Here is a 26,282-nt window from a genome sequence, read left to right on the forward strand (position 1 = left end):
AAAAAAAAAAAATCATGTACTATTATCTTTTCTGTTTCTGAGCATTACCTGATCAATTACTCTTCCAGTCTTCCCTAGGGTCTCTCATAGCGTTGTAGCACGGTGGTGACTGGGCCTACTGGTCCAGAAGTGTGAATGGAGGAGAATAGCTGGGCTTCCTTCCTTTTCCACGTAGTCTCAGGGCTTTTCCATATGGTCTTTCCACATGGTTTCTTCAGCTGGTAGTCAGGCTTCTTACCAGGCTCCTTAAAATACAAATATAGGAGCTGGCAGTTCTTTCTGAGACTTAGTCCTAGAACTTGCAAAATGTTTTTCTATTAAATTTGTTAAAGTGACTCAGTGTAGGATTTAATATGAGAGACTATAGAAAGGCAGTACTACTGGGAGAATGTCTACCCTCTGATTCTCAGTTACTGACATCTCTCTCATATGGAAAAATCACTTAACCCCTTCCTTCTAAGACCTCAACTGTTTCATCCCATTATGACATTAGGCTCAGGCATGAAGTCTTGGATCTCATCTAAAATCATGTTCCAGTACCTAAACTAAGGCTTTTTATGGGTGGCTTCCAATGTTTGAGTTCTTTGGGCGTAGCTCCTCAGGTATAGTTCTTCTGGATCAAAAGACTTGTGAACTAAAGTTATTAGTTATTTGTTCTACTTATACCCAACATACAATAGTGAGATAGGGATCATCAGAATAGATATTTCTCAGACAATGCTAAGTAGAAGGCATAGAGTAGGTTTTAAATACAACTAGCCATATGTTGCAGGTTTGAAGTTGAGATCTATACCTCTAAAAGTGGTTCTTTTTCTTTTTTTTGAGACAGAGTCTCACTGTTGCTCTCTGTAGCGTGCTGTGGTGTCACAGCTCACAGCAGTATCTTGACGGCCTCCTAAGTAGCTGGCCCACCATGATGCCTAGCTATTTTTAGAGACAAGCTCTTGCTCTGGCTCACGCTGGTCTTGAACTCCTGAACTCAGCCAATCTACCCACATCGGCCTCCCAGAGTGCTAGGATTACTCATGTGAGCCATCACCCCTGGCCTGGAAGTAGTTCTTTGTAGCTTTTAGCTCTGCTCTCTAGACTCTTGGCTGCATTCTCTGAATCACCATCCTTTATTTTATAAAAGGGAGCTGTTTTGCATTATGTATTTTCCCAGCCTTCTTCTTCCCTGTAGAAGGCTGAGGGCCCAAAGGCCTTTTCATCTTAAAAGGCCATGTCTCCGCCATACTCAAAGTTAATTTTTTTTTAATTTTTGTAAGCTTTTCATGTATCACATTAAAATAACTTTATTGGACAAGAGTCATTCCTGAATATCGCTACAATACAGACCATTTGCCATCTTGGGCTTTGTGTGAAGCTGCTGTGAGATAATACCCTTGAGATACTTAGAAGCCCTTTTTTCTAGCAGAGATTATTGAGGCATGCCTTTAAGATTCTTAGAAGCTATCTTGTGTTTGAACCCTCTTATCCTTGAGATCTTCACACTATAACCACAGGTTTGGGTTTTTCATTTTCTTTTTCTAAGATGGGGTCTTGCCCTATTACCTAGGTTGGAGTGCAAGGAAATGAATATAGCTCACTGTAACCTCAAACTCTTAGGCTCAAGTGATTCTCCTTTCTTAATTCCCATGTAGCTGTAACTACTAGAAGTATGTCATACCATGTCTGGTTAATTTTTAACTTTTTTTTAGAGATGGAATCTTGCTATATTATCTAGGCTGGTCATAAACTCCTATCCTCAAGTGTAAGGCCACAGTTTTATTGGTAATTCCTTGGATTTGATCTTTGTACTGATGTTAGTTCTTAACAATGAGAACCTTTTGCTGTGCATAATAACTGGAAATGGCAAACAATCTTCTTTTTAAACCCAGAAAGTCTTGGCTCCACTTCCTCTAAATTCTTTTTGTTTTTGGAGACAAAGTGTCACTCTGTTGCCCAGGCTAGAGTGCCATGGCATTGGCCTAGCTCACAGCAAACTCAAACTCTTGGGTTTAAGTTATCCTTTTCCTAGGCCTCCCAAGCAGCTGGAACTACAAGTGCCTACCATGATGCCTGGCTAATTTTTCTATTTTTGGTACTGATAGGGTCTTGCTTTTGCTTAGGCTAGTCTCAAACTACTGAGCTTCCGGGATCCTCTTGCTTATGCTTCCTAGAGTGCTAGGATTACAGACATGAGCCATCACACCTATTTCCTCTAAATTCTGCTTGAAAATGTTAACAGCTTCTTTTTAAGCTTATCCTACTTTCTCCATTCTTTGTCATAGGCAATTAAACGAGACCATTTCATATTTTGTGCGTTCTGCCTAGAAATCTTAGCTACCTCTACAAGTTCATTATGTACTCTTTCTATCCTCCATCCACATTTTTGTAGGCAACTGTCACACTCATTGTTCTGCCAGAGCAATAAGATGAAAAAAAATAAAGGTATAAAAATTGGAATAATTATTTAAAATAATGATTTTCAGAGGTTATGGTACTTTGTTAGACAGGACTTTAAAAATATAAATTAGTATAGTAAAAACACTAATCTTTGAGAATGTCAAATAATAATGATAGCTAATATTGATGAAACAATTCTTATGTTCCAGGTACTATTTTTACTTCTAAATGCTTTACATGTGTTTCTTACTTAACATTCATACCACCTTTCTTGGGGGAAGCTGAAGCACAAAGTGAAAGGAAAAGATGAACATATTTAGCCCTATGTAAATGAATGTAAATACAAATTTGGTAGTTTTCTCATGTCAATACTGAGTCTTAACACAACTTCTTTCACAAGCATGAGTTAAACATCTGATTTAAGTATTTTATGAGTTGTTTCAGACTATTTATTTCTATGAATGTTAGCTCATATCAACAATTGTTAAAACTCTACATAGTTTTGGTGAGCACCCATAGCTCAGTTGTTAGGGCACCAACCATATGCTTCAGGGCTGGTGGGTTCAAACCTAGCTTGGGCCTGCTAAACAAACAAAAAAATAGCTGGGCGTTGTGGCAGGCACCTGTAGTCCCAGCTACTAGGGAGGCTGAGGCAAGAGAATCACATGAGCCCAAAAGTTTCAGGTTACTATGAGCTATGACGCCCCAGCACTCTACTGAGGGTGACAAAGTGAGATTCTAAAAAATATATATATATGCATTTCTAAGTTTCTAAGACTGTTTAAAATGTGCTCTCTTACTCTTTTACATGAATCATTTTCTGTCTAAGCCTACTTACTCATTACTGGGAGACTATAATTGACTCTTAGAGAATCTTTAAAATCTTTGGAGATAATGTTAATCTAACTAGACTATAGACATATATTTAGATCTAGAAAATGTATTCTCAGGCACAGAAAGATGTGAAAATGTTCATCAGAATAATATCTTGGTATAAATGTTAAAATGTAAATGTGGCTAATAGCATTCTTTAAAGTTTTATTTGTAATTAAGTTAAATGTTATTCTAACTATAGATTTCTTCTTAATACTCTGTATACCCAATTACTATGTAACATTAGACCCTACATTGTTGGCATCTTAGCCTTAGGTAAATGAAAAGCCATACTAACTCCTAGCAAGGAAAGTTTTTATCCCAGTTGGAAAGGACAACAAAGGCTTCTTGCATTCAAGGTTAGAATTCCCTATGTAGTTTTCTGTACAGATTGTGAGTGATTAGATATATAAACAGTTTAAACAGACACTAATAGTAACAGTAATTTTATTTTGAATTAGGGTAATGGGCCTATTTTATTATAAAACTTTAGTCAACGAACATACATGTTTCAGCAAGAATAAGTTAATAGGCTCGGCGCCTATAGCTCAACTGGCTAAGGCGCCAGCCACGTACACCTAAGGTGGCGGGTTCGAATCCCCAGCCCGGACCCGCCAAACAACAATGACGGCTGCAACCAAAAAATAGCCGGGCGTTGTGGCGGGCGCCTGTGGTCCCAGCTACTTGGGAGGTGGAGGCAAGAGACTCACTTGAGCCCAGAGTTGGAGGTTGCTGTGAGCTGTAATGCCACGGCACTCTACCCAGGGGGACAGCTTGAGGCTCTGTCTCAAAAAAAAAAAAAAAAAAAAGAATAAGTTAGTAAATATATTCATTCAATTAGATCAGAAGTTATTTTATAGGAAATAGATAGACATAGAGATGGATGGTTGATGGTGGGAAAGGCCCAAAGTATTATTTAATCATGGTCCCAAACTATCTTCCTTCCTACCGGTGGGTGTGAGGGTGGTGATTACTTCATCCTTATTAATACTTAGAGTCCAGAGCATAAGTTGTAAATGGCTGTAAGCATCAGCTCCATGACCTCGGAATTTTTAAATAAGTAAAACTGTATTTACAGGACCTTACTTATCTTTTATCATACCCCTCATGGTGTTTCCTGACCCTCTGATACCTAGTATTCTTATGTAAGCTTCCTGTTTACCCATGGTATTCTTAAAGTTCCCCAACTTATTTTTTTATTTTCCTCTTTTACACAAATATAACTGACCTACATAACCTGCTAATCTCATTTACAAGTGATACTATTACTCAGAAGGTTATTTGCATTTTGAGAAGCTGGTCTTGCAAAAGTAGTGAATTAAATATAAAATAGTCACATTAGGATTATGGAAGGTTGTGTGGGAAACTATTTTGAACAGGATTTTTTTCATTATTTGTAAATTTTAGCAGGTAACCCATAAGCCATTTATTATATACTTATGAAAACAACTATTGTAATTATAACATTTGAAGTAAAATTGGCCGGTCACAGTAGCTCATACCTGTAATCCTAGCACTCTGGGAGACTGAGGTGGGTAGATTGCTTAAATTGGAGTTTACAACTAGCCTGAGCAAGAGTGAGACCCTGTCTCTAATAAAAATAGAAAAAAGAAAATTAGCCAGGCATGGCTAATCACCAGAGAGGCTGATGAGAGAGGATCACTTGAGCCGAGGAGTTTGAGGTTATTGTGAACTATGGCACCATGGCACTCTAGCCTGGAGCAACAGAGTGAGACTTTGTCTCAAAAATTTAAAAAAAAAAGTGATTATTTGAGGAAAAAAATGTGAAGAAATTAAGAGATGAGCTATATATATGTAGAAGCATATAATAAATAGGTATAATATATAATAAAATTTTGGTTTAAGGTTTTCATTTCCTTTTTAAAACGTGAAATGATTAAGTTTATAGACTTTGCTAAAGAGAATACAGGATACTTGTTCAACAAAATAATAAAAGAATTGAGAAGAGGGCGGCACCTGTAGCTCAGCTGCTAGGGTGCTGGCCCCATATACCGAGGGTGGTGGGTTCAAACCCAGCCCCAGGCAAACTGCAACAAAAAAATAGCTGGGCGTTGTGGCAGGCATCTGTAGTCCCAGCTACTTGGGAGGCTGAGGCAAGAGAATTGCCTAAGCCCAGGAGTTGGAGGTTGCTGTGAGCTGTGACACCAAAGCACTCTACAGAGGGCAATAAAGTGAGACTCTGTCTCTAAAAAAACAAAACAAAAAAAGAATTGAGAAGAAAAACTCCAATTGAGGTTACAAGTAATGATACTGAAGGAGAAAACATGTTAATTCCGTAGTTTAGGAGGCATTTGATTAAATGAGGAAAAGGAGGTGACTGAAGGGTCAAGTAAGTAGTATTCTTATCCTACTGGGAAGTCAGCTCCTCCTCTTGCATGCCACACTTACTTCATTTGCACCTACTGGAGCATCTGCTATGGACAGTGGAAAGTATCTTAGTTGAGGGTTTCCTTACCTTGCTGCAACAATTCTGTTACCTTGAAGACCTTTACGGGTTAAGTTGGAGAGAAACATTTATAGTATGTGTAACATTATTCCTATGAGAAAATATGCTTTATATATTTATAGATAAATGTGGAAGGTACTAAATTATAAGGAATCTATGAGTCATTTCTAATAGGGAGGCAGACAGTTTAGTGGTTTTATGCATGGATTCTGGAAGACACACTGGATTGAAATCTCAGTTCTACCTCTCAATAATAGTTTGCAGTATTGTGCAGTATACTCACTGCCTTGTTTTCCTTATGCATAAAAATAGGGTTACCTTCACATGGCTACATTCAGCTGTGTCAGAAGAAGCTGGCCTCGCTCATCTGCCTGTTGGCTAGGGCAACTTAGTTCTCCTTGTAGCCTTTTATCTCCATGAGCTAGAATGGCTGGCTTCCTTCCAGAGCATCTCAGGACAGTGCTCCAAGGTGACAAGGAGGAAGTTACAAGCCCCTTGAAGCCTCGGCCCCAGATCTCAAACATCATTTCTGCTGCATTTTATAGGAGAATGCAAATGACTTGGCAGGCCCACATTCAATGAGATGGGAAAACAGATTCTACCTTTAGAAGAAAGTTGCAGTAAAGGAGCATACATATGGGATGACCCTTATTAGTAAGAAGTATTAAGACCCCTGAGAGTTGTGTTTATATTAAATAGCATTTGGAAGTTACTTAGCCCCATGCCTGGCATATAAGTGCATAAAAGTCCTCATCAGATGTTAATGGTGGTGGTAATGATTTAGTGATAGGACAATATGGAGGAATCAGTGATGATTTTGGTGGGGAAGAGTGAAGTGATAAAAGTATTATTTTTGAACGATTAACTTGCTGCCTTTGAACAGGACAGTTTGAGTGGGAAAAGATCATAGAAGCAAATCAGTTAAAAGACTTATTTTAATAAATTAGATGTAAGGTTATAAAGACCTGGAGTAAAAATAGTGGAATTAAAAAGACAGATGTAAAAACATTTTGGAGAAGAAAGAACTATACTTCTTAACTCATTTGATGTGGTTAAAGAAAAGTTTTCAAAGAGGAAGAGGAAGAGTCGAAGCAAATTATGGTATTGCTGAGTTTATTACTTCATAAAATGTCCCAGTCTTAATAGTAACTCATATCATAGATTAAGATGAAGTGGAATATGAGCCAAATCTGGCTCTCAACTTAATGTCCTCTCATTCATAATTCTATAAACTCCATTGTGAGGTGAATGAGTGAAACAATTTATATCTCTTCAGAGCACAAACAAACCCTAAATTACATGTTTTGAACTTAAGTGCTCCTCAGTTACATGTGTATGTGTTTTTTCTATGGTCTGTTCTTCACTGTGGTTTATTAATTCTTGTAAGGCACCAAGGAAAGAATGGCAAATATTCTCAATCTCTCTTGCTTATTTCAATTGATTGATAGTGGCTATTGGCTGTCTAAGGCTCTGTTTGAAAAATATTTTGACTGGGCTTGGGGAAGGGAGTGCTTTGATTAGTTAGAATGCTTACCACAAGTGAGGTAGAGACTGGTAGCAAACGTGGTCTGTTATTTGCCACTCCCATATTAAGGTGTCATTATATCAGTGTTGACATGTTTTTTTTTTAATGCAAAAGATCAAAGTTTATTAGAGAACAGTACACTCTAGAGAATAAACACATCTTTCAAGTGGAGAAGACTCTGGGTTTAGTAAGATGCTTTCCTTTTATATAGATTTTCCAATTTTATGTTAAGTGATGTGGGGGGTAAACAGTCATGATTTTTCCTAGAAAGGGCGAAAACTTCCAGAAAGGAATGTCTTTACGTTTTCTATCCCTGTAAGGCAATTTCCAGAAGTTATGTGTTGACATAATTTAATGACTAATTCACTGTCCGTATTTCCTAGAAGGTAATATGTAAATAGATAAATGAATATGTTGCTTTATTATTTATAGATCACTTGCATGTATAATTTGGGAGGTGCTTAACAAATGGGAATAATATATCTTATATATCTTTAGTTTCTTGAAAATCTCAGGGAAATTGAGCCAGTACTAGTTTGCAAACTTCTTAGTAATATCCAAAATAATGTATGTTAAAATGTTAAATATTTTAGTAGCTTTGTTCACTTTTATAAATTTTTTGGAGAAATGCCTCAAAATACAGTTCATGTTTTTTAACTATGTAAGACTTTTCTAAACAATGAAACATTTTAATTAATTATTTTAGTAATGGTGTCTTTTGTAGCCACTATACCCATTCTTATTATTCCTGGGCTGCTTCGTAGGGTTTTCCCACTAGAAAGGCTACATATATAAAGAATGTAGATACGTAACCAGTTTTCTCGAAGACTTCTTAATCTTCTTTTCATGGCCAAAGTTGAATCCTTACAAAGGACAAAATATTTTAATTATCTACCACATAACAGTCAGTAACCATGTGAATTGTAGTTCGGCTTTTCAACAATAGATTATCTTCAGGAAAAAAAATAGATATACAAATCTTTTAATAGTATTCTACTCTTTTACAGAAAATCTTTTAACTTTTGGTATCATGCTGTGATGGTATTGTGCTCTGCCAGTTATATCCTCACTATTGTTGATAAATCTTAGAGGTAGTGATTTTTCAACCTTATTGCTCAATCTAGTTTTTAGTGAGGGTTTTATTTATTTATTTATTTACCTCCCAGCTCCTTGCCTGTGCAATAAGTTTTCCTCCCTTCTTCCCTCCCTCTCTCCCACCTTTCTCCTGTCTTCTTTCTCTCTCCCCCTGTCACCCAAGCTAGACGGCCATGGCCTTCGCTCAGCTCACACCAACCTCAAACTCCTGTCTCAGCCTCTTGAGGCTGGGACTATAGGCATATGCCAGCATGCCTGGCTAATTTTTCTGTTTTTAATAGAGATGGGAATCTCACTTTGCTCAGGCTGGTTTCAAATTCCTGAGCTCAAGGGATTCTCCCTCCTCAGCCACCCAGAATGTTAGGATTATAGCATGACCCACCACACTTAGCCTGCCGCCTTCTTTAAAAATAAAACCCAAATTATGCAGAGTAGCAGTGTGTTCTGCTAAAAATAAATCTTTCCATAAATGACCATGGAGAAAAAAGGGCAATGTTATGTCCTTAAGTTTGAAAAAGGACAGTTGTAAATGCAATTGTTTTCATAATTTTCTTTTCAGATTGTTTATTGCTTATGTATAGAAACACAATTTATTTTTGTGCATTAATCTTACACCCTACAATTTTTCTGAATTCATTTAATAGCTATACTAGCTTTTTTCAGGTTCTTTGGGATTTTCTGTTATCTCAGAGCATGTTGTTTACAAATAGGGAGTTTTATTTCTTTCTAATTTGGATGCCATTTAATTTTTTTCTTGCCTAATTGCTCCAACTAGAACTTCCAGGACAATGTTGGGTATCACTAGTGAAGGTAAAGAAGATAAGGACATCCCGATCTTCCGAGAGAAGTTTTCAGTCTCTCACTGTTGACTGTGATGTAAACTGTGGATTTTTCCTACGTGCCCTTTACTATGTTGAGAAAATTTAGGTAACACGTTTGTGAATATGTATCTATTGGAAGAGTCCCAGAAGTTGAATTGGTGAGACAGAGTATGTACATTTATAATTTTTATTGCAAATTTCCCTCAGTGTGGAATTGAATCAAATTACACTCTTGCCAGCAATACATAAGAGTAATTATTTCTCCACATCTTTGGATTGCCCATCTTTGCATATGTTTAAGAGCCACTTTTATTGTCTTTCTGTGAACTGACATATCCTTTGTCCATTTTTCTGTTAATTTGTTATGTTTCTTATTGATTTATAGGAGTTCTTCATATATTGAGGAAATTATACACACACACACACACACACACACACACACACATATATATATATAGGAGACAGAGTCTCACTCTGTTGCCCCGGCTAGAGTACCCTTGTATCAGGCTAGTTTACAGAAACCTCAGACTCTTGGGTTGAAGCAATCTTCTTGCCTTAGCCTCCCATGTTCCTGGGACTACAGGTGCTGCCATAACACCTGGCACCACAACATCCAGCTAATTTTTTTATTTTTACTAGAGACAGGTCTTACTCTTGCTCAGGCTTGTCTTACATTCCTGAGCTTAGGGGATCTTTCTCCCTCGGCTTCCCAGAGTGCTAGGATTATGGTGTGAGCTACCGTGCCTGGTCAAGAAAATCATATTTTTATAATATATACATACATTTTGAAGGAAATTAGCCCTTCATTATGACTTGCTTTTCTTCCCCAGTTCATTTTGTGTTTTGACTTTGCTTAATGTTTTTTTCCCATGAAAAACATTTTTTCTTATTTTCACATGGTTGAATTTATCAGTCATTTTACTATGACTTCTAGATTTTGAGTTGGAGTTCAGAATTTTTTCCTCATTTTGAATCATTAAATAATTCTCTTGTGTTATTTTCTTGCTGTTTTGTTTCTACTATGGAATCTTTTATTGATCAGCATTACTTACAGGAGAAATTTAGGACTACACAAGCTGTTATAATCCAAATGGTATTTTACCCATAACAAAAGAAATTATACCATTATATTTCCTTCAGGCTTTTAAGTAAACATGAAGTTACCTAATAAAAGCATTATATGCATTGCATTTAAATGGCTACAGTTCTTAGCATGCTCCCCTACCTTCCTTTCACATGGCCTCAGTACAGGGTTAGTTAGAATCTGCTTAACATGAACAAGACTTGAGGGATGCAGATTTCATTAAGTTAAGCCTGTCAGTTAACAAGTCCCATCCATGTATGCAAAACCTATATATGCTAAATTTGCAGTCTGCAACCAGGAAGAGCTATTGGGGAAATATACCTTATATAATAGCAAAGACGTATAAACCTTTTAGAATATTCTTCTTATTATGTTTTCACTTCTTTGTTTTCTTCCTTTCTTCCTTTTATATTCTAGTTAAGAAATACAAAGTACCTACCATGTGCCACGCAATGCCCAAACATTGGGGATACCATGATAAACATTACAGAAAGCATTCTTGCCTTCATGGAGTTGTATTCAGTGGGGAGGGAGAAACACTATAAATGTTAACTAATGCTGTGCTTTGGAAAAAAAAATAGAACTAAAGTAAGGAGATAGAGAGTTCTGGGGAAATGGGGAATTTATTTTAGGTAAGATAGTCAGGAGGTCTTTCTGGAATAACTGACATTTGATTGGAGAGTTGATAAGTGAAGAGGGAACAAACCACACAGATGTCCAGATAGAGTTAAGCATTCCAGTATATCTGCATGCTTAAACTATGAGGAACAAAAAAATAGCAGCAAGGAAGAGAAAGGCAAGAGAATATAGTTGATCTTCATGGAAATAGATAATTTTAAGAAGAAAAAATAACTTCCCAAACAGCCTTTAGAAATTAAAAATAAAATTACTATAAAGTCAAAGAAATTTCCCAGAATACAGAGAAAAATCAAACATGAGTATTTCCCACAGCTAAAAAGAAGATAAAGTGTCTTCAGTTTGGAAAGACCACAAACTATTAAGCATGAGGAATTAAATAAATAGCCCACACCTGAACAGATTTTCATGAAATTTCCTAGAACATAAGATCTTAAAGCATCTGAAGGGAAAACAAAGGTAACAAAAGCAATGCATAACCTATAATGGAGAAGAATGAAATTGCCATTGAAATTCTCAAATGAAGTAATGTCTCCTAAAGGAAAACTATTTTGAACCTAGGGATAAAATAAAACTGGCAGTGTTTTCAGATGAAATACTTTCATTAAAAAAAGCAGACAATCAGTTATTAGAACTAAAATCATTTTTCCACATAATAACCAACTAGAAATATAATTAAAAAAAAAATACATTCCCAAAAGCAGATTGTCAGTTTTCTAAGAATATTCCAAAAATATATAAGATTGCTATAGAAACAAATTTAAAGTTTCATTATATGATATGAAATAAAGTCTCAGTAAGTAAGAGATATTCGGTTTCCTATAAGATAATTCCAGTCAAAATTTTAACTGGATTTTTCTTGAAACTTAATAATTTATTCAAAAATAAATATTGATTAATAAAAGTCTATGAATAGACACTAAGTGTACTTTTAAAAAAGGGGGAAGGGTAGATTGGTGATAGGACTACCAGATGCTGACTTACATTAATGCCGTATATGGAAACTGGCTCGAGTATAAACAGATGGACCCAGAATGAGATCTCCAAAACAATACCATTTATGTATACTTAAACATTAAAATCACAACATGTTCTAAAATAATACTACATTTAAATAAAAGTATCCAGATCAAACACATTAGAATGGCTGCCAGTCGGGGAGGGGTGAAAGAGAATAGTAGGACAATGAGGATTAAAAGAAAATACAAAATGACAGTTATTTCATCTTGTGACCATATCACAATTTGTTTACCTAGTCATCTGCTATTGGACATTTGAGTTGTTAGTTGGGGCTATTATGATTAAAGCTGCTATAAATATTTTTGTAAAACTTTTTGTGTCATTGTCTTTGGATGGTATCATTTTACATTACCACCAGTAGTATATGAGAGTTCCAACTGTTCCCTATCCTACTATAAAACAATATTATCAGTCTTTTTAATTTTAACCATTCAACTAAATGTATAGTGGTAACATACATAAGTGGTGCTTACTTTGGGTTTAATTGCCTTTATTTTTCTAGGTTATGGTGATAATGCATAAAATTGATATTTAATCATTCTTTTTTGCTAATGTAAGCATATAAAGCTGAAATATTCCTTTTGACCACGACTTCACCAACTCACATGTGTTTTCAGTTCAAAATATTTTCTAATTTTTTATCTTATTTCTTTGACCCTGGCTTGTTTAGAATTATATCTAATTTCCAAATTTGGAGGGATTTTCCAAATATCTCTCTATTAATGATCTTTAACTTAATTTTACTGTGATTAAAAACATACTCTGGGCTCGGAGCCTACAGCTCAACAGCTAGGGTGCCAGCCATATACACCGGAACTGGCGGATTCGAACCCAACCCTGGCCTGCCAAACAACAATGACAATTACAACAAAAAAATAGCCAGGTGTTGTAGTGGGTGCCTGTAGTCCTAGCTACTTGGAAGGCTGAAGCAAGACAATCATTTAAGCCCAAGAGTTGAGGTTGCTCTGAGCTGTAACGCCATAGCACTCTACCCAGGGCGACATAATGAGACTCTGTCAAAAAAAAAAAAAAAAAAGAAATAAAATAGAATTCCCAAAGCTAATAAAGAACATCAACCTAGATTCAAGAAGTTCTATGAACCTCAATGAGAGCAATGACAGAAATTACATCAAAGCATATGTGATAGTTAATTTTGTATGTCAAATTGGCTGGACTAAGATGTTCAGATAGCTGAGAAAACATTATTTCTGCATTTTTCTGTGGTGGTGTTTAAAGAATAAATTGGCATTTGAGTTGTTAGAATAAAAAAGTAGAGGAAGCTAAGGCACCAGACACATACACCTAAGGTGGCGGGTTCGAAGCCCAGGCCCATCAAACGATGATGGATGCAACCAAAAAAAAATAGACAGGCGTTGTGGCGGGCACCTGTAGTCCCAGTAACTTGGGAGGTGGAGGCAGGAGACTCGCTTGACCCCAGGAGTTGGAGGTTGCTGTGAGCTATGCCATGGCACTCTACCCAGGGGGACAGCTTGAGGCTCTGTCTCAAAAAAAAAAAAAAAAAAGGTAGAGGAAGGATGAATTTGCTGTCTACTTTAGCTGGGACATCCATCTTCTCCTGTACTTGGACACTGCCATTCTTTGTTTTCAACTCTTTGGATGTTTTCAAGACTTTGGATTTTGCCTGCGACTTAACATTATTGGCCCTTGTTCTTAGACCTTTGGACTCAGACTATTATTGGCGCCTCTGGTTTTCAGGCCTTCAGATTTCAACTGAGTTGTACCACCAATTTTCCTGCAGATGGCAGATCATGGGACTTACTGACTCCCAGAATTTCTTGAGCTAATTCCTATAATAAATCTCCCATCTCCCTCCCTCCCTTCTCTCTTGTCTCTTTGTCTTCTCTGGAAAACCTTACTATAAATTTTGGTTTAAGAAATGAGAGTGCTGCTGTAAAAAATACCAGAAAATATGGAAGTGGCTTTGGAACTGGGTAGAAGACAGAGGCTGGGAGTGTTTTAGTGTCCATGTGGAAAACATCTACATTGCTGTGACTGGACCTTCAAAGGTCCATTGTGATTCTTGTGAGGATTCAGAAAGACAAGCCTCAGTCTTCCTAGAGAATACCTAAATAATCCTGAACAGAGCACTGGTAGATACTTAAGGCTATTCTCATGAAATTGCAAATGGAAATGAGGAATATCCTACTAAAATCTGGAGGAAAAGTAATCCTTGTTATAAAGTGGCAAAGAGCTCAGCTAAGTTGTGCTCATGTTCTAGTCTTTTTTAGAAGGTAGAACTTGCAAGTAATGAAATTGGATATTTGGTTGAGAAAATCTTTAAGCAAAGTGTTGGAGGACTCGCCTAGTTCCTTCTGGTTATGGCAAAGTGCCAAAAGAGAGAAATTACTTAAAGATGGACTTATTAATCAAAAATGAAGCAGAGCCTAAAAATTTGGGAAATTCTTGGGCTATTTATATTGTAAAGAATGAGAAAGCCAGGGCAGCACCTGTGGCCCAAAAGGTAGGGTGCCAGCCCCATATGCTGGAGGTGGTAGGTTCCAACCCAGCCCTGGCCCCCCCCCCAAAAAAAAAAAAGAATGAGAAAGCCTGTTCTAGATGAAAACTAAGGGTGTGGCCAAGGGACCTTTTGATACCTGAGATTAGTATGGATCCACATCCCAAGAAAAGCCCACTGCTATACATCAAGTTAATGGAAGAATGACCTTGAAGGCAATTTAGAGATTATTAGAGTTGCCTTTCCATCAAAAGCCCAGAGTACAAAGGTCCTAGAATGAAGCAATTTTAAATGTGGGGCCACCTGAGCTTCTGGGACCTCAGCATGCACCTTGCCCAATGGCATCACACATTATGGTCTCTGCTTCCTACTATTATGCTCCAGCTATGGCTTCAGGGCATTCTGGTATAGCACACTCTGTGTTGGCTAGCCCTGTAGAAGACAAAAGTGGCAAATTTTGGTGGAATCAACATAGCAGAGTCTCCACTGGGACATAGGGAGCTTGGGCTTTGCCTGGCAAAGCTACTAGTGCACCATTCCAGCCTGGGAGAGCCATAGGCAAGACCCCAGTTGGCAAAAATGGTGAAAGCAGAATCACCATTTGTAAGAGCCAGAGGCTCAAGACTCTAATCCATGATAGCTTTGGAGACAGGATCACAATGGGTAGCTCTAGTGGGTCCAAAAGGGAGCAGAGAAGATTATTAAGGATATTAAGGGAAGAGGATTATTCTGGAAACTTCAGGTCTAGTGGAACTTAGGAGGTCTGGGATAGAATGCTATAGACAGAGTGTGTCCCCCTAAAAGTTCCTGTGTAAAAACATACACCCCAATGTGATGTTTGGTATTTGGAAGTAGGGCCTGTGGGAGGTTACTTGGTCATAAAGGTGAGCCCTCATGAACGGAATTAGTGCTGTTATATAAAGGACCCCAGAGAGCTTCCACTCTACTTCTGCTGTCTGAGAGTACAGTGAGGGGATACCCATCTATGCATGAAGAGTAGATTCTTTACAGACACCAAATCTGCCAACACTTTGATCTAGGGCTTTTCGGCCTCCAGAACTAAAGGAAATAAATTTCTTATTTATTATTTCTTATAAATTATTTATAAGCCATCCAGTTTATAGTATTTTTTGTAGCAGCCCAAACAGACTAAGACAGCATTTCATGGTAAGCCTGCTAAAAAGTGAAGACACACAAAAAACAGTAAAATAAACCAGAGGAAAAATAATACATTTCCTTAAATGAGGACAACAATAAGACCTATAATTAACTACTGAAGAAAAACAATGGAGGCCAGGTGAATGAAAGTATGTTGAAAGAACTACAAGAAAAACAGGGCCAACTCAGAATTTACATCCACCAAAATATCATTTAAAAAATGATACACAGCTGGGCATGGGGGCTCAATGGGTGTAATGCTAGCACGATGGGAGGCCAAGACTGGTGGATCGCTTGAGGCCAGGAGTTCAAGAGCAGCCTGAGCAACATAATGAGACCCTGTGTCTAAAAAAAATAAAAAATAAGTGGGCTTGGTGACTAATCCCATCTTCTTGGGAGGCTAAGCTAAGATGGTCTCTGGCCCATGCAACAAATCAAGACCTTATATCCAAAAAAAAAAAAAAAAAAAGAACATATCATACAAATGTTTCAGATAAATGTAAACTGAGAGAATTTGTAGACAACCAATCCATACTATAATAATAAAGGGAGAAGGAATATGACCCTGGAAAGAAGTAGTGAATAAAAGGAAGCAGCTAAGAAGCAATGAGAAGGGATAAATAGATAGTCAGTACACATGAATGCTGATGGTTAAATCAATAATCATAATATATTGTGGAGTTATAAATACATGTGGAATTAAACTGCCTAACAATAACACAAAGAGCGACATAAATGAGTAAATTGTTTTAATGTCTCAAGTGTTTTCAGGAAAATTGTAAAAGGAGTAATTTGTATTACACTATGGAAGCCAGTAGGTTAAGGATAAACATTGTAATCACTAGGGAAACCACTAAAAGAAAGTAATAGAATGTATATGTGCAAGTTATCAGAGGGGGGAATATAACAAAATATTTGATTGATTAATATTAAAGAAACAAGGAAGGAATCAAATATAAAACAAACATCCGCTATAGGAAGTCATCAAGTCTACTTGGTAGCTCTATGAAATGGTTAATAAACTTAATAAGTTCCTGGGAAGATTCATCAAGAGTATAATATTTAGTTTGACATTTAAAAACCAGTTAATACAGTTTACCATGTGAAAAGATTAAAGAAGAAAAGCCAAGAAGAAGTAGAGTATGATTAAATTCAGTGTTAATTTAGAAGAAGAGTATGATTAAATTCAGTGTTAATTTTTTTTTTAGGCTCGGTGCCTGTGGCTCTAGTCGCTAAGGTGCCAGCCATATACACCTAAGGTGGCAGGTTCGAATCCAGCCTGGGCCCGCCAAACAATGATGCCTGCAACCAAAAAAAATAGCCGGGCATTGTGGCAGCCGCCTGTGGTCCCAGCTACTTGGGAGGCGGAGGCAGGAGACTCGCTTGAGCCCAGGAGTTGGAGGTTGCTATGAGCTGTAATGCCACGGCACTCTACTCAGGGGGACAGCTTGAGGCTCTGTCTCAAAAAAAAATTTTTTTTTAAGTTTTGGGATACACCAAAAAAGAAAATCCAACAATCCACATCATTCTTCATTCTGATAAATTAAAATCATTCCTGCTATAATCGGGAACAAAATGAGAATATCTCCTTTGAACATGTCTATTCACTGGACTAGTGAGCCCATCCAGTGTGGCTATAGCCCCTTAAATAATAAGAAATGTATTAGGATTGAATAAAAGAGATTCAGCTGTTATTAGCTGCAGCTAATATGATTAAATAATAGAAGACTAAAAGAATCTATTAGAATAAGAATAGCAAAGTTGTAGGATACATTCAATATATAAAAGTTAATTGTGTTTTAAAAACCCTTTTACAATTAAAATATTAAATTTAATTAGGAATATAACAAAATATGTGTAAGACTTTTATAGAAAAAAATTTCATACGCTTATTGAATGAAATTAAAGATGACTTAAACAAATGTAGAAATATGCCATATTCGTGGATTCTTTTCTCTTCACTGTGGTTTTCTAAAATGAGAGAAAGAATCATTTTCAGATTGTTTTTCATTTTGAAAAACCAGAAAATAGCTAATCAAATCTCACCAGATCTATGGCCAATTCTTTAATAGCTTTTCTTACTTAGTCTATGTTATTTTGAAGCTTTTCCTTTAAGGCCAGTTATTTAGCCAAACTTTATTCTGGTCATCCAGATATTTTACTATAACTGTTAGACTATCTCTCATACCATTTTCAAGCAAATATGAAGTCTCTGAGTTATCTTTTTTTTCCTTGCAGACTTTGCCTTCAAAAGAAACATTTTTAAATACTACAAAAATGCCTTGCCTACAGTCAGCTTCAACTTGGAGTAGCTATGAACACAATTCAGACTCTCAGCTATTAAGGGAACATGTATCCGAGTTGGATTCCTCTTTCCATTCTGTTCTATCATTGCCATCAGGTAAGCCTCTGCATAACAATTTCTAATTTTTTTTTTTTTTTTTGAGACAGAGGCTCACTTTGTCGCCCTTGGTAGTGAGCTCACAGCAACCTCAAACTCCTGGGCCCAAGTGATTCTCTTTGCCTCAGCCTCCCAAGCAGCCAGGAACACAGGTACCTGCCACAACGCCTTTTTGGTTGTAGTTGTCACTGTTGTTTGGCAGGCCCGGGCTGGATTCGAACCTGCCAGTTCTGGTTTATGTGGCTGGCGCCCCAGCCGGTTGAGCTACAGGCGCTGAACCTGCATAACAATTTCTAAGTAACTCTGGATTTTTTCTAAATTGATATCTAATCTTATAAATACTGAGAATCCAAAACAATGTTACCACTTTGTCACTAGAAATTAGAACTAAATAGTTCCCATGAAGAGTTAATTTAGTCATATGCAGAGTTAATGTTCTAAATTGATTCTTTAATCTCTTCTAAACCAATTTGCTTTACTTTGAAAAATAACTAGTTTTTCATCATCTCTGTTTAATTTTGAGTATTTTATTGGTGACATGGCTACACTGAGATGCTTCTCAGGAATAGTAATTTAGCATTCTTTTTCTCATGCTCTGATTTGCATGGAGTTTGCCTTGCCATATATTCCTCCATTTATAATCTGCATTGAATTTTTCCCAGAGTGAAGAAAACTGTCCATCTATAAGTATAGTCAGCATATAGAACCTCAGGAGAGAATATCTGTAATCTATAACTGAATAAATGGAGCATATACATCTCCACAACCCTAAGATGGCTTTAATTTGCCAATTCTAGATGGTTTTCCTTTTTAATCTTTTTAGTCTTATTTATATTGGAACTAAAATAAATATTGATGGTAGAAACACACCTGGGGTCATAGCTCACAGTAATTTCAAACTCTTGTACTCAAGTGATCCTCTTGCCTCACCCTCCCAAGAAGCTGGGACTACAGGCACCTGCTATAATAGTGGGCTATTTTTTTTTTTTTTTTTTTTAAGTACAGATGGCGTCCATCTCTTCCTCAGGCTGGCCTTGAACTACTGAGCACAAAGGCCTCCGAGTGCTAGTATTACAGGCATGTACACCTGACCTTAAAATAAAATTTCTAATAGAAACTATATTATTCCATCTTTGAGAAAACCTTAAAAATAGGAAGAAATAGTAATATAACAATAATGCAACTAACATTTAGTCTTAGCATACACTGGGCCCTGTATATCCTAAACACATTACTTTTCTTGTTTAATTTTCTCAATTCCAGGAGAATAGATACTTTTGTATTCTTCATTTATCTATAAGAAAATTAAGCTTAGAGATGTTACTTATTCAGGATTACTCAGCTAATAAATGATGACCCAGGATTTAATCTTAAGTAGTCATTCTCCACAACCAAACTCCTAACCATACTTTACTGCCTGTTTTATTATTGGCAAATATATTTATCTGATGACATAACTGTAAAAGCTGGTTTAAATGCCCTTTTACCTAAGATCCATATGCCCCCTCTAATAAATAAAACTTGCTATTTATCTAGTGGTTAAGGTTATTCATTCCTTCTTCCATTCAATTAATAAAAATCTCAATACCTACTATATACAAAATACTAAATAGGTGCTAGAAGCACAAATACAAATAAATCCCTCAAAGCACTTGCATTCTAGTTGAAGACAACGGAAATGTAAACTAATTAAGTACAGTAAAGTGCTATAAAATATTTTGATATAAAGTGCACAGGTCATGGTGTGAGTACAAAAAAAGGGACATGTGTGTAACTGGAACAAGGACATTGCCTTGTTACACCACGTTCTCCCACAGTTTACAAAGAACAGTAGTAGAAAATTTGATATTTTCCTTATAAATGCAAGTAATATTTCTTTGGAGGAAAAAACATATGTTTAGGTCATTGGATAACATTAGAATCCTGAAATCTGTAAGTAGCATTTTAAGGGAGAATATTTACTTTATCTGTAGTTTTCATATAATCATAGTATAGTCCTAGGGTTCAAATCCATCCTTCCTCTGCCCCTGGGGACAAAATCCATTAATCAATTTCTTTCTTTTTGTGTGTTTTTCAACACTTGAATATGGCCCTGCCACTAAATAGATCATTTGAGGGAGAGAGACATCTTTTTTTATTTTCTGAGATAGTCTCACTTTACTGCCCCAGGCTGGAGTGCCATGACCTTAGCCTAACTTATAGAAACCTGAAACTCCTGGGTTCAAGTGATCTTCTTGCCGCCTCAGCCTCTCTAGTAGCTGGAAGTATAGGTACTGGCCACAATGCCTGGCTAATTTTTCTGTTTTTACCAGACAGGGTCTTGGCTCTTGCTTAGGCTGATCTCAAACTCTCGAGTGCAAGAGATCCTCCTGCCTTGGCCTCCCAAAGTGCTAGGATATAGGTGTGAGCCCCAGCCCCAGACCAAGGCATCTTTTCTTTAAAATCCAGACTCTTCCTTGATCTATCCTGTTTTAATGTACTTATAGTTTTCCTAAAAGTGGCTACCTTCTTTCAGTAGCAAAATTTTCAATCTTATCAACTCTCTTTAAAATATTTCTTAGAGAAAAGCTTAGGTTTCTCTGTTCTCTATTAATAAATGTTCTTAAAGATGACTCTGTTTTATATTCTTGATTATAAAAATAAAACTCTTTAATCACTGTATCACTGTGAAACACTTCTGCTTTGTTCCTTGTCTTCTCTTTGGTTGTGAGAATATAGATTATAAGCTTGGTAAAAGAGAGTAGTTTGTCAAAAGGTTTTTGTTTTTTGTAGAAGTAGATTTGTGATATGTAATATTAGTAAACTAAGGGAATGTGAAACTTGTTTTCCTTATGAAGCTGTTTCCTACCAAGAAATTAAATCTAAGTAATTATATATTTTTGGAAACCTCATTATTTCAAATGTAAAGTTTGTGGGGATGAGGTGGAATGGATTTAGTCAGCCAGGTTTGGCTGGTTTTCTTAAAGAAGTCTCAGGTACATTTGTTTCCATTCATCTGTACATGGATTAATATTTATAATCACTGTTTATCTTATGTACTATTTTAGAAAGTTCTTGGAGTTGTTTGTCTGGGGTTTTTTTGGCCGGGGCTGGGTTTGAACCCACCACCTCCAACATATGGGGCGGGCGCCCTACTCCTTTGAGTCACAGATGCTGCCCCACGTCTGTTAACTTTTTAATTTATTTATTTACTAAGTACACCTAATCAGTAATTTCCAAAATACTGCTCCAAACATACTCGGAAAGAGCATTTTGCTAATTTTGGTTATTTTTCTAAGCAAATATACTATTTATAGAAAGAGAGCAATCTTAATATAAGTCTGTGCAGAGTGATGTTCACTGAGAGTACTCTTATTCCTTTATTTTTCCAGATGTACCTCTTCATTTTCACTTTGAAACATTGTTTAAAAAGACTGAAATAAAAGGAGATCTTGCTGAAAATAAAATTGTAGGCGACTGTATCATATCTCCATCATCTGGTATGTCACATTTACAATTCTTGTATTTTATATTCCTTTTACACCCTTCATACTTATTATTTTTGCATTCAAATGAAATAAAATTTAACAAAATAAAAGTAAATCCTTAATTTTTAATATTCTCTTTCCACAAATCATGCACACACACACAAGTAGAAAATACAAAGGAACAATCTTACCAAGAAAGGTAACACATATTGAATGAAAAATTATGTAGTATTTGGGTAAATATAATGGAAAAATTAAACAAATAAACAAATATTGAGAAACAGCATTCCTGCATGGTAAGACTAATAAGGGTATCAGTTCTTCCTATTAGTATATATATTTCATGCAATGTTACTTAAAGTTCTAATAGAATTGCTTAAGTTAATAAAATAACTCTAAGGCCCACTGGGAAGACTTAAACAGGGAAAGATATCAAAGAAATTTCTGGAAAAGTATTGAGAAAATCTAGCCCAACCACATATGGAAACATGACAAAAATCTATGATAGCACAGATTCTATTTTGCTTATATTTAGGAAAATACATTGATAAAGTAGACTACATAGTTTATTAGAGGATTAGGGAAGAACCACATATCAATGAGAAAAGAAAATAGAGAACCATTAAGTCAACAATATTGTTATTCAGTATTCTAATACTATTGTTATTTATTCTTATTTTTTTTAAATTGAGACAGAGTCTCTCACTCACTGGTAGAGTGCTCTGACGTCCTGGCTCACAGCAACCTCAAACTCTTTGGACTCAAGTGATTCTCTTGCCTCAGCCTCTCTAGCAGCGGGGACTATAGGCACCTGCCACAATGCCCGGCTATTTTTTTTTTTTGCCTGGGCCAAGTTTGACCCTACCAGCCCTGGGGCATGTGGCTGGCACCCTAACCCTAATATTATGGTTGTTTAATAAATGAGTGTCCTGAGTATTTTTGTACACCCATTTTATATCATGAATGGAAATTAAAAAATCCAGTTAATTCCAAGGATTTTAAATAAAACATTTAAACTACAAAGTTAAATTTTAGTGCTCTGAATGAGAGTAAAGGCATTATCTATACTTAGAAGCAATTAGAAGAAAAACATTAGCATATTTTGATTAAACTCTTAACAGCAAAAAGTCATACAAACTAAGATAATTACTTCCAGTTGAAATAATCATCTACCTCAAAAAAGCGAGTCAAATGAACACCTGTTAGAATTCGAGTTTTATTTTAATAAATTTATACAGATCAGCAGTGTTTATAAGTACCAGCAATAACTAGATAGCATATATAAGGAAATAAACTATGCCAGACAAACTGACAAGGAAAATATCAAATATTTTGGATTGAACTTAACAAGGACGTAACATGAAGAACATTTCAAAAGTTTACTGGGGAGTTCAAGAGGACATTCCTAGGAGAGAAATTTCCTGGTCCAAAACAGTACTATAACATAAGAATGTCAGTTTTCCTCAAATTAATTTATAAATAGAATGTAATTCTAATCAGAGTGATAGAGGTATTATTCTTTTGGAACAAAGTTATTCTAAAGTTTCTATCAGAAGGAAGATGTTGAAGAGTAGCCAATAAAATTTCTAAAAGACTAATAAGTGTCAGATATCAAAATGTACTATAAAGTTATAATCATTAAAATGTGGTACGGTGAAAGCCAGATCAAGGGAACTAAATTAAAAGCCTAGCGACAGACCTCATGGGTTCATTATATGACAAAGTGGTATTTCCTATCAGCGTGAAAAGGACAGCATAGTCAATAAATAATGACAACAGATTCTTCTGAAGTACTCCTTATAGGCAAACACTGATTGAAGGGCTTTTATTAGTTAATTCTTTTAATCTGCACAACCCTGTGTGATAGGTATTTTCATATTCTGCTTGACTAATAACCTTCCCCAAATCACATTTCAGCAATGGAAAGCCAGGATTCCAACACAAGCAATGTGGCTTAGAGCCATGTGCTAATCAGTGAAGTTACCTCTATAATTGGTGGTGTTAAATAATGACCCTTTGGAAGAAATAAAAAAGAGATCCCTGTCTCATGCAGCACAAATTTAAGATGAATAAACATTAAAATACACTTCAGGTAGATTAAAGAGTTAAATGTTAAAAACAGGTATCTTAAAAGAATTAGGAGACTAGAACTAGATATACCTGATGATAGTAATAGCTAACCTTTACTGAGTGCTTATGTCAGACACTTTGAATATGTTTTTGCCTATTACACTAACAAATTTTAAAAACGTAATGATCAATTCTGGCATGACTCCAGTAAACTTCACACCCTGCAGTATTTCAGATAATTAAGAATTGATATGAACCTTGGAAGCACTGTGACACACATTACAAGGTCTTTAAACTATGTATTCTTTTTATAAGCTCAGTGTGGTTAAAAGGCTCCCTTGCTTACTTTTTGTATCTGCTTAAAATAAATGTTTACTGAACTGTTAACTGTATTTTGACCCAATTATTCCATTTTCAATCCTACTATAATCCTAAGTATGAAGCAATCTTTATTTACAACTATATTCATCTTAACACTTTTTGGAATAATGAAGAACATAAGGATGTGGTTAATTATATACTATAGTGCAATATGGAACCTTAATATCTTGGAAGTTCATATAAGGATGAAAACATATTTTTCAAAGAATGTTATGATAAAGAAGGATGAAAAGGTTTTACTTCTATGTTTGCTACAATTATAACCATGTAGAAATGTTTATTCTTTTTTTTGTTTTGAGACAGACTCTCACTTTGTTGTCCTGGGTAGAGTGCTGTGTCGTCATAGCTCACAGCAACCTCAAACTCTGGACTTAAGCGATTCTCTTGCTTCAGCCTCCCAAGTAGCTGAGACTACAGGTGCCTGCCACAATGCCTGGCTATTTTTTGTTGCCTTGGTGTCATTGTTGCTTAGCTGCTTAGCTGGCCCAGGCCAGGCTTGAACCCACCACTTTTGGTGTATGGGGCTGGCGCCATAACCCCTCTGCTACAAGTGCCAAGCCAGAAGAGTTTATTCTTGTACCAACCAAATGCAAGGTGTAAACTGTTAAGATTCTTATTTGAAAAAAACGGCTGTATACACACACAAAATTTTGGAACAGCAATTTGAACATAAACTAGCTTAGATCGTTATTAATGAATTATTAACTTTGTTAGATCTAATGGTGCACTGAAGTTACATAAATATGCACACTTTATCAGTTAATTTGTTAAGAGATTCACACCAACATGTATGTAGATGAAAAGATGTTATTTGAGGTTTGCTTTAAAATACTCCAGCAAAAAAATGGTGTGAGAGCTGAAGCGAGATTGGTCATAAGTTGATGATTGCAGAAGCTGAAGGATAGGTTCATTATTCCAGTCTCCTTTTGTTTTTGAAATTTTTCCACACTAAAAAGTTGAAGAGAACAAGAAAAAAAAAAATGAAAACATTAAGAATGAAGAAAAATTGTCTATATGTAGGGGGGAAAGCCTAAAATACTATAAAGTATAGTTTATGCTTGGTTACTTTTTCATGATATAATTCCACTCACTGGAATTTATCCTGAAACTAAATTTTTTTCAAAGGGGAAAAAAATGTACTCATGAAGACGATTATTTCAACAATGTCTATAATTAGCAATACTATCATAATACTGAAAGGAGTATGCTAAAATGAAAATACATGCTGTGTTAGAGATGAGGTGAGTCTGTTCTAATGTTGTTCAACTATTTGATTTTAGAAAATAAGAGTGTAAATGTGTCAAGCACAAAATTAACAGTAATACTGTTCAATAATGCAATGAAAAGTTTCATCATTTATGTCTTAAGTAGCTGAGTCTTAATTTTTCCTTTACTGCTAGTGATTTCTATAGAATTAAAATTAAGGGTGAGCACTATTATCCACCTCCTCTGTGCCAGGCAGACTATTAAATGAAGAATCAATGGTGAATCATAGGAAATCAAAGAAATTGTAATGTAATAGGGGGAAGACACCAAAACTATTCTATAAAGGAGGAGTATGTGCTCTGCCTAGAAGCCAGAAGAGAGGTTAAGAAAGATAAGGAATGGGCAAAGACACGAACTCCAGAATGATGGTAAGGCCAAGTGTAGCTTCAACTACTTACCTGGAATTTAGAGGAAGGAGGATGAAGTGTTGCATATTGGTGCTTCTCAAATTACTTGAGGGATGTTATGAGAATGCAGATTCTGACTCTTTAGGTCTAGAATAAAGCCTGAGAGTCTGCATTTCTAACAAGGTTGCCAGGTGACTCAAATGCTGTTGGCCCATACTGAGTATTAAGGCTTTAAATAATGGAAATAAACATATATCCTTGTCATGGAGACATGAAACAATGTGATGTGTTCAGGTATCTACAAATAGCTTGGTATTCCTGTAGGGGAAAGTGTATGAAGGTAAGTAGACAATCTTTGTATGCCTCACCACTAGCCTGGATTTAATCATGGTTAAACTTTACCACTATAATAGCACTGCTGACTTCAGGGAACAAGGAAGTAGGGAAAAGCCAAATGGTGAGTAGATGATTCTCATCATGAGGAAATACCAGACAAAACTAATTTAAGGGCCTGAACTTAGCAAAATATTCAAGGTTACGGAAGAAGGAAAAAAGTGGAACTGTCTGATACAAGATTTTAAAGAGATCTGTCAACATAAGGAGTGATCATAATTTTCTATAAGTCTATGGATATTGGGCAAAATCTGAGTAAGACAACCTGTAGATTAGCTAATGCTATTTTTTTATTTCACTATGTGAGAGGATGTCATTATTTTTGAGAAATATGCATCAATGTATTTAGGGGTAAGGGAACATCATGTCAGCAACTTAACTTCATTTGAGTTTAATGGTAAAGCAAATGTGGTAATT

The 26,282-nt window shown here is 36.0% G+C and overlaps 1 protein-coding gene across 1 annotated transcript in view; it reads left to right on the top strand.

Moving 5' to 3' along the window:
- KANSL1L (KAT8 regulatory NSL complex subunit 1 like) overlaps positions 1 to 26,282 on the top strand; it is a 140,751-nt gene that overhangs the window by 99,268 nt on the left and 15,201 nt on the right. Inside the window, exons 7-8 of the mRNA XM_023510278.1 lie at positions 17,779 to 17,941; positions 21,313 to 21,420. Of these exons, the coding sequence (XP_023366046.1) occupies positions 17,779 to 17,941; positions 21,313 to 21,420 (271 nt within the window). The remainder of the gene's footprint in view (positions 1 to 17,778; positions 17,942 to 21,312; positions 21,421 to 26,282) is intronic.

This window comes from Otolemur garnettii, unplaced genomic scaffold, assembly GCF_000181295.1.
Source record: "Otolemur garnettii isolate 467f Iridium unplaced genomic scaffold, OtoGar3 scaffold00013, whole genome shotgun sequence".
Taxonomy (NCBI): domain Eukaryota; kingdom Metazoa; phylum Chordata; class Mammalia; order Primates; family Galagidae; genus Otolemur; species Otolemur garnettii.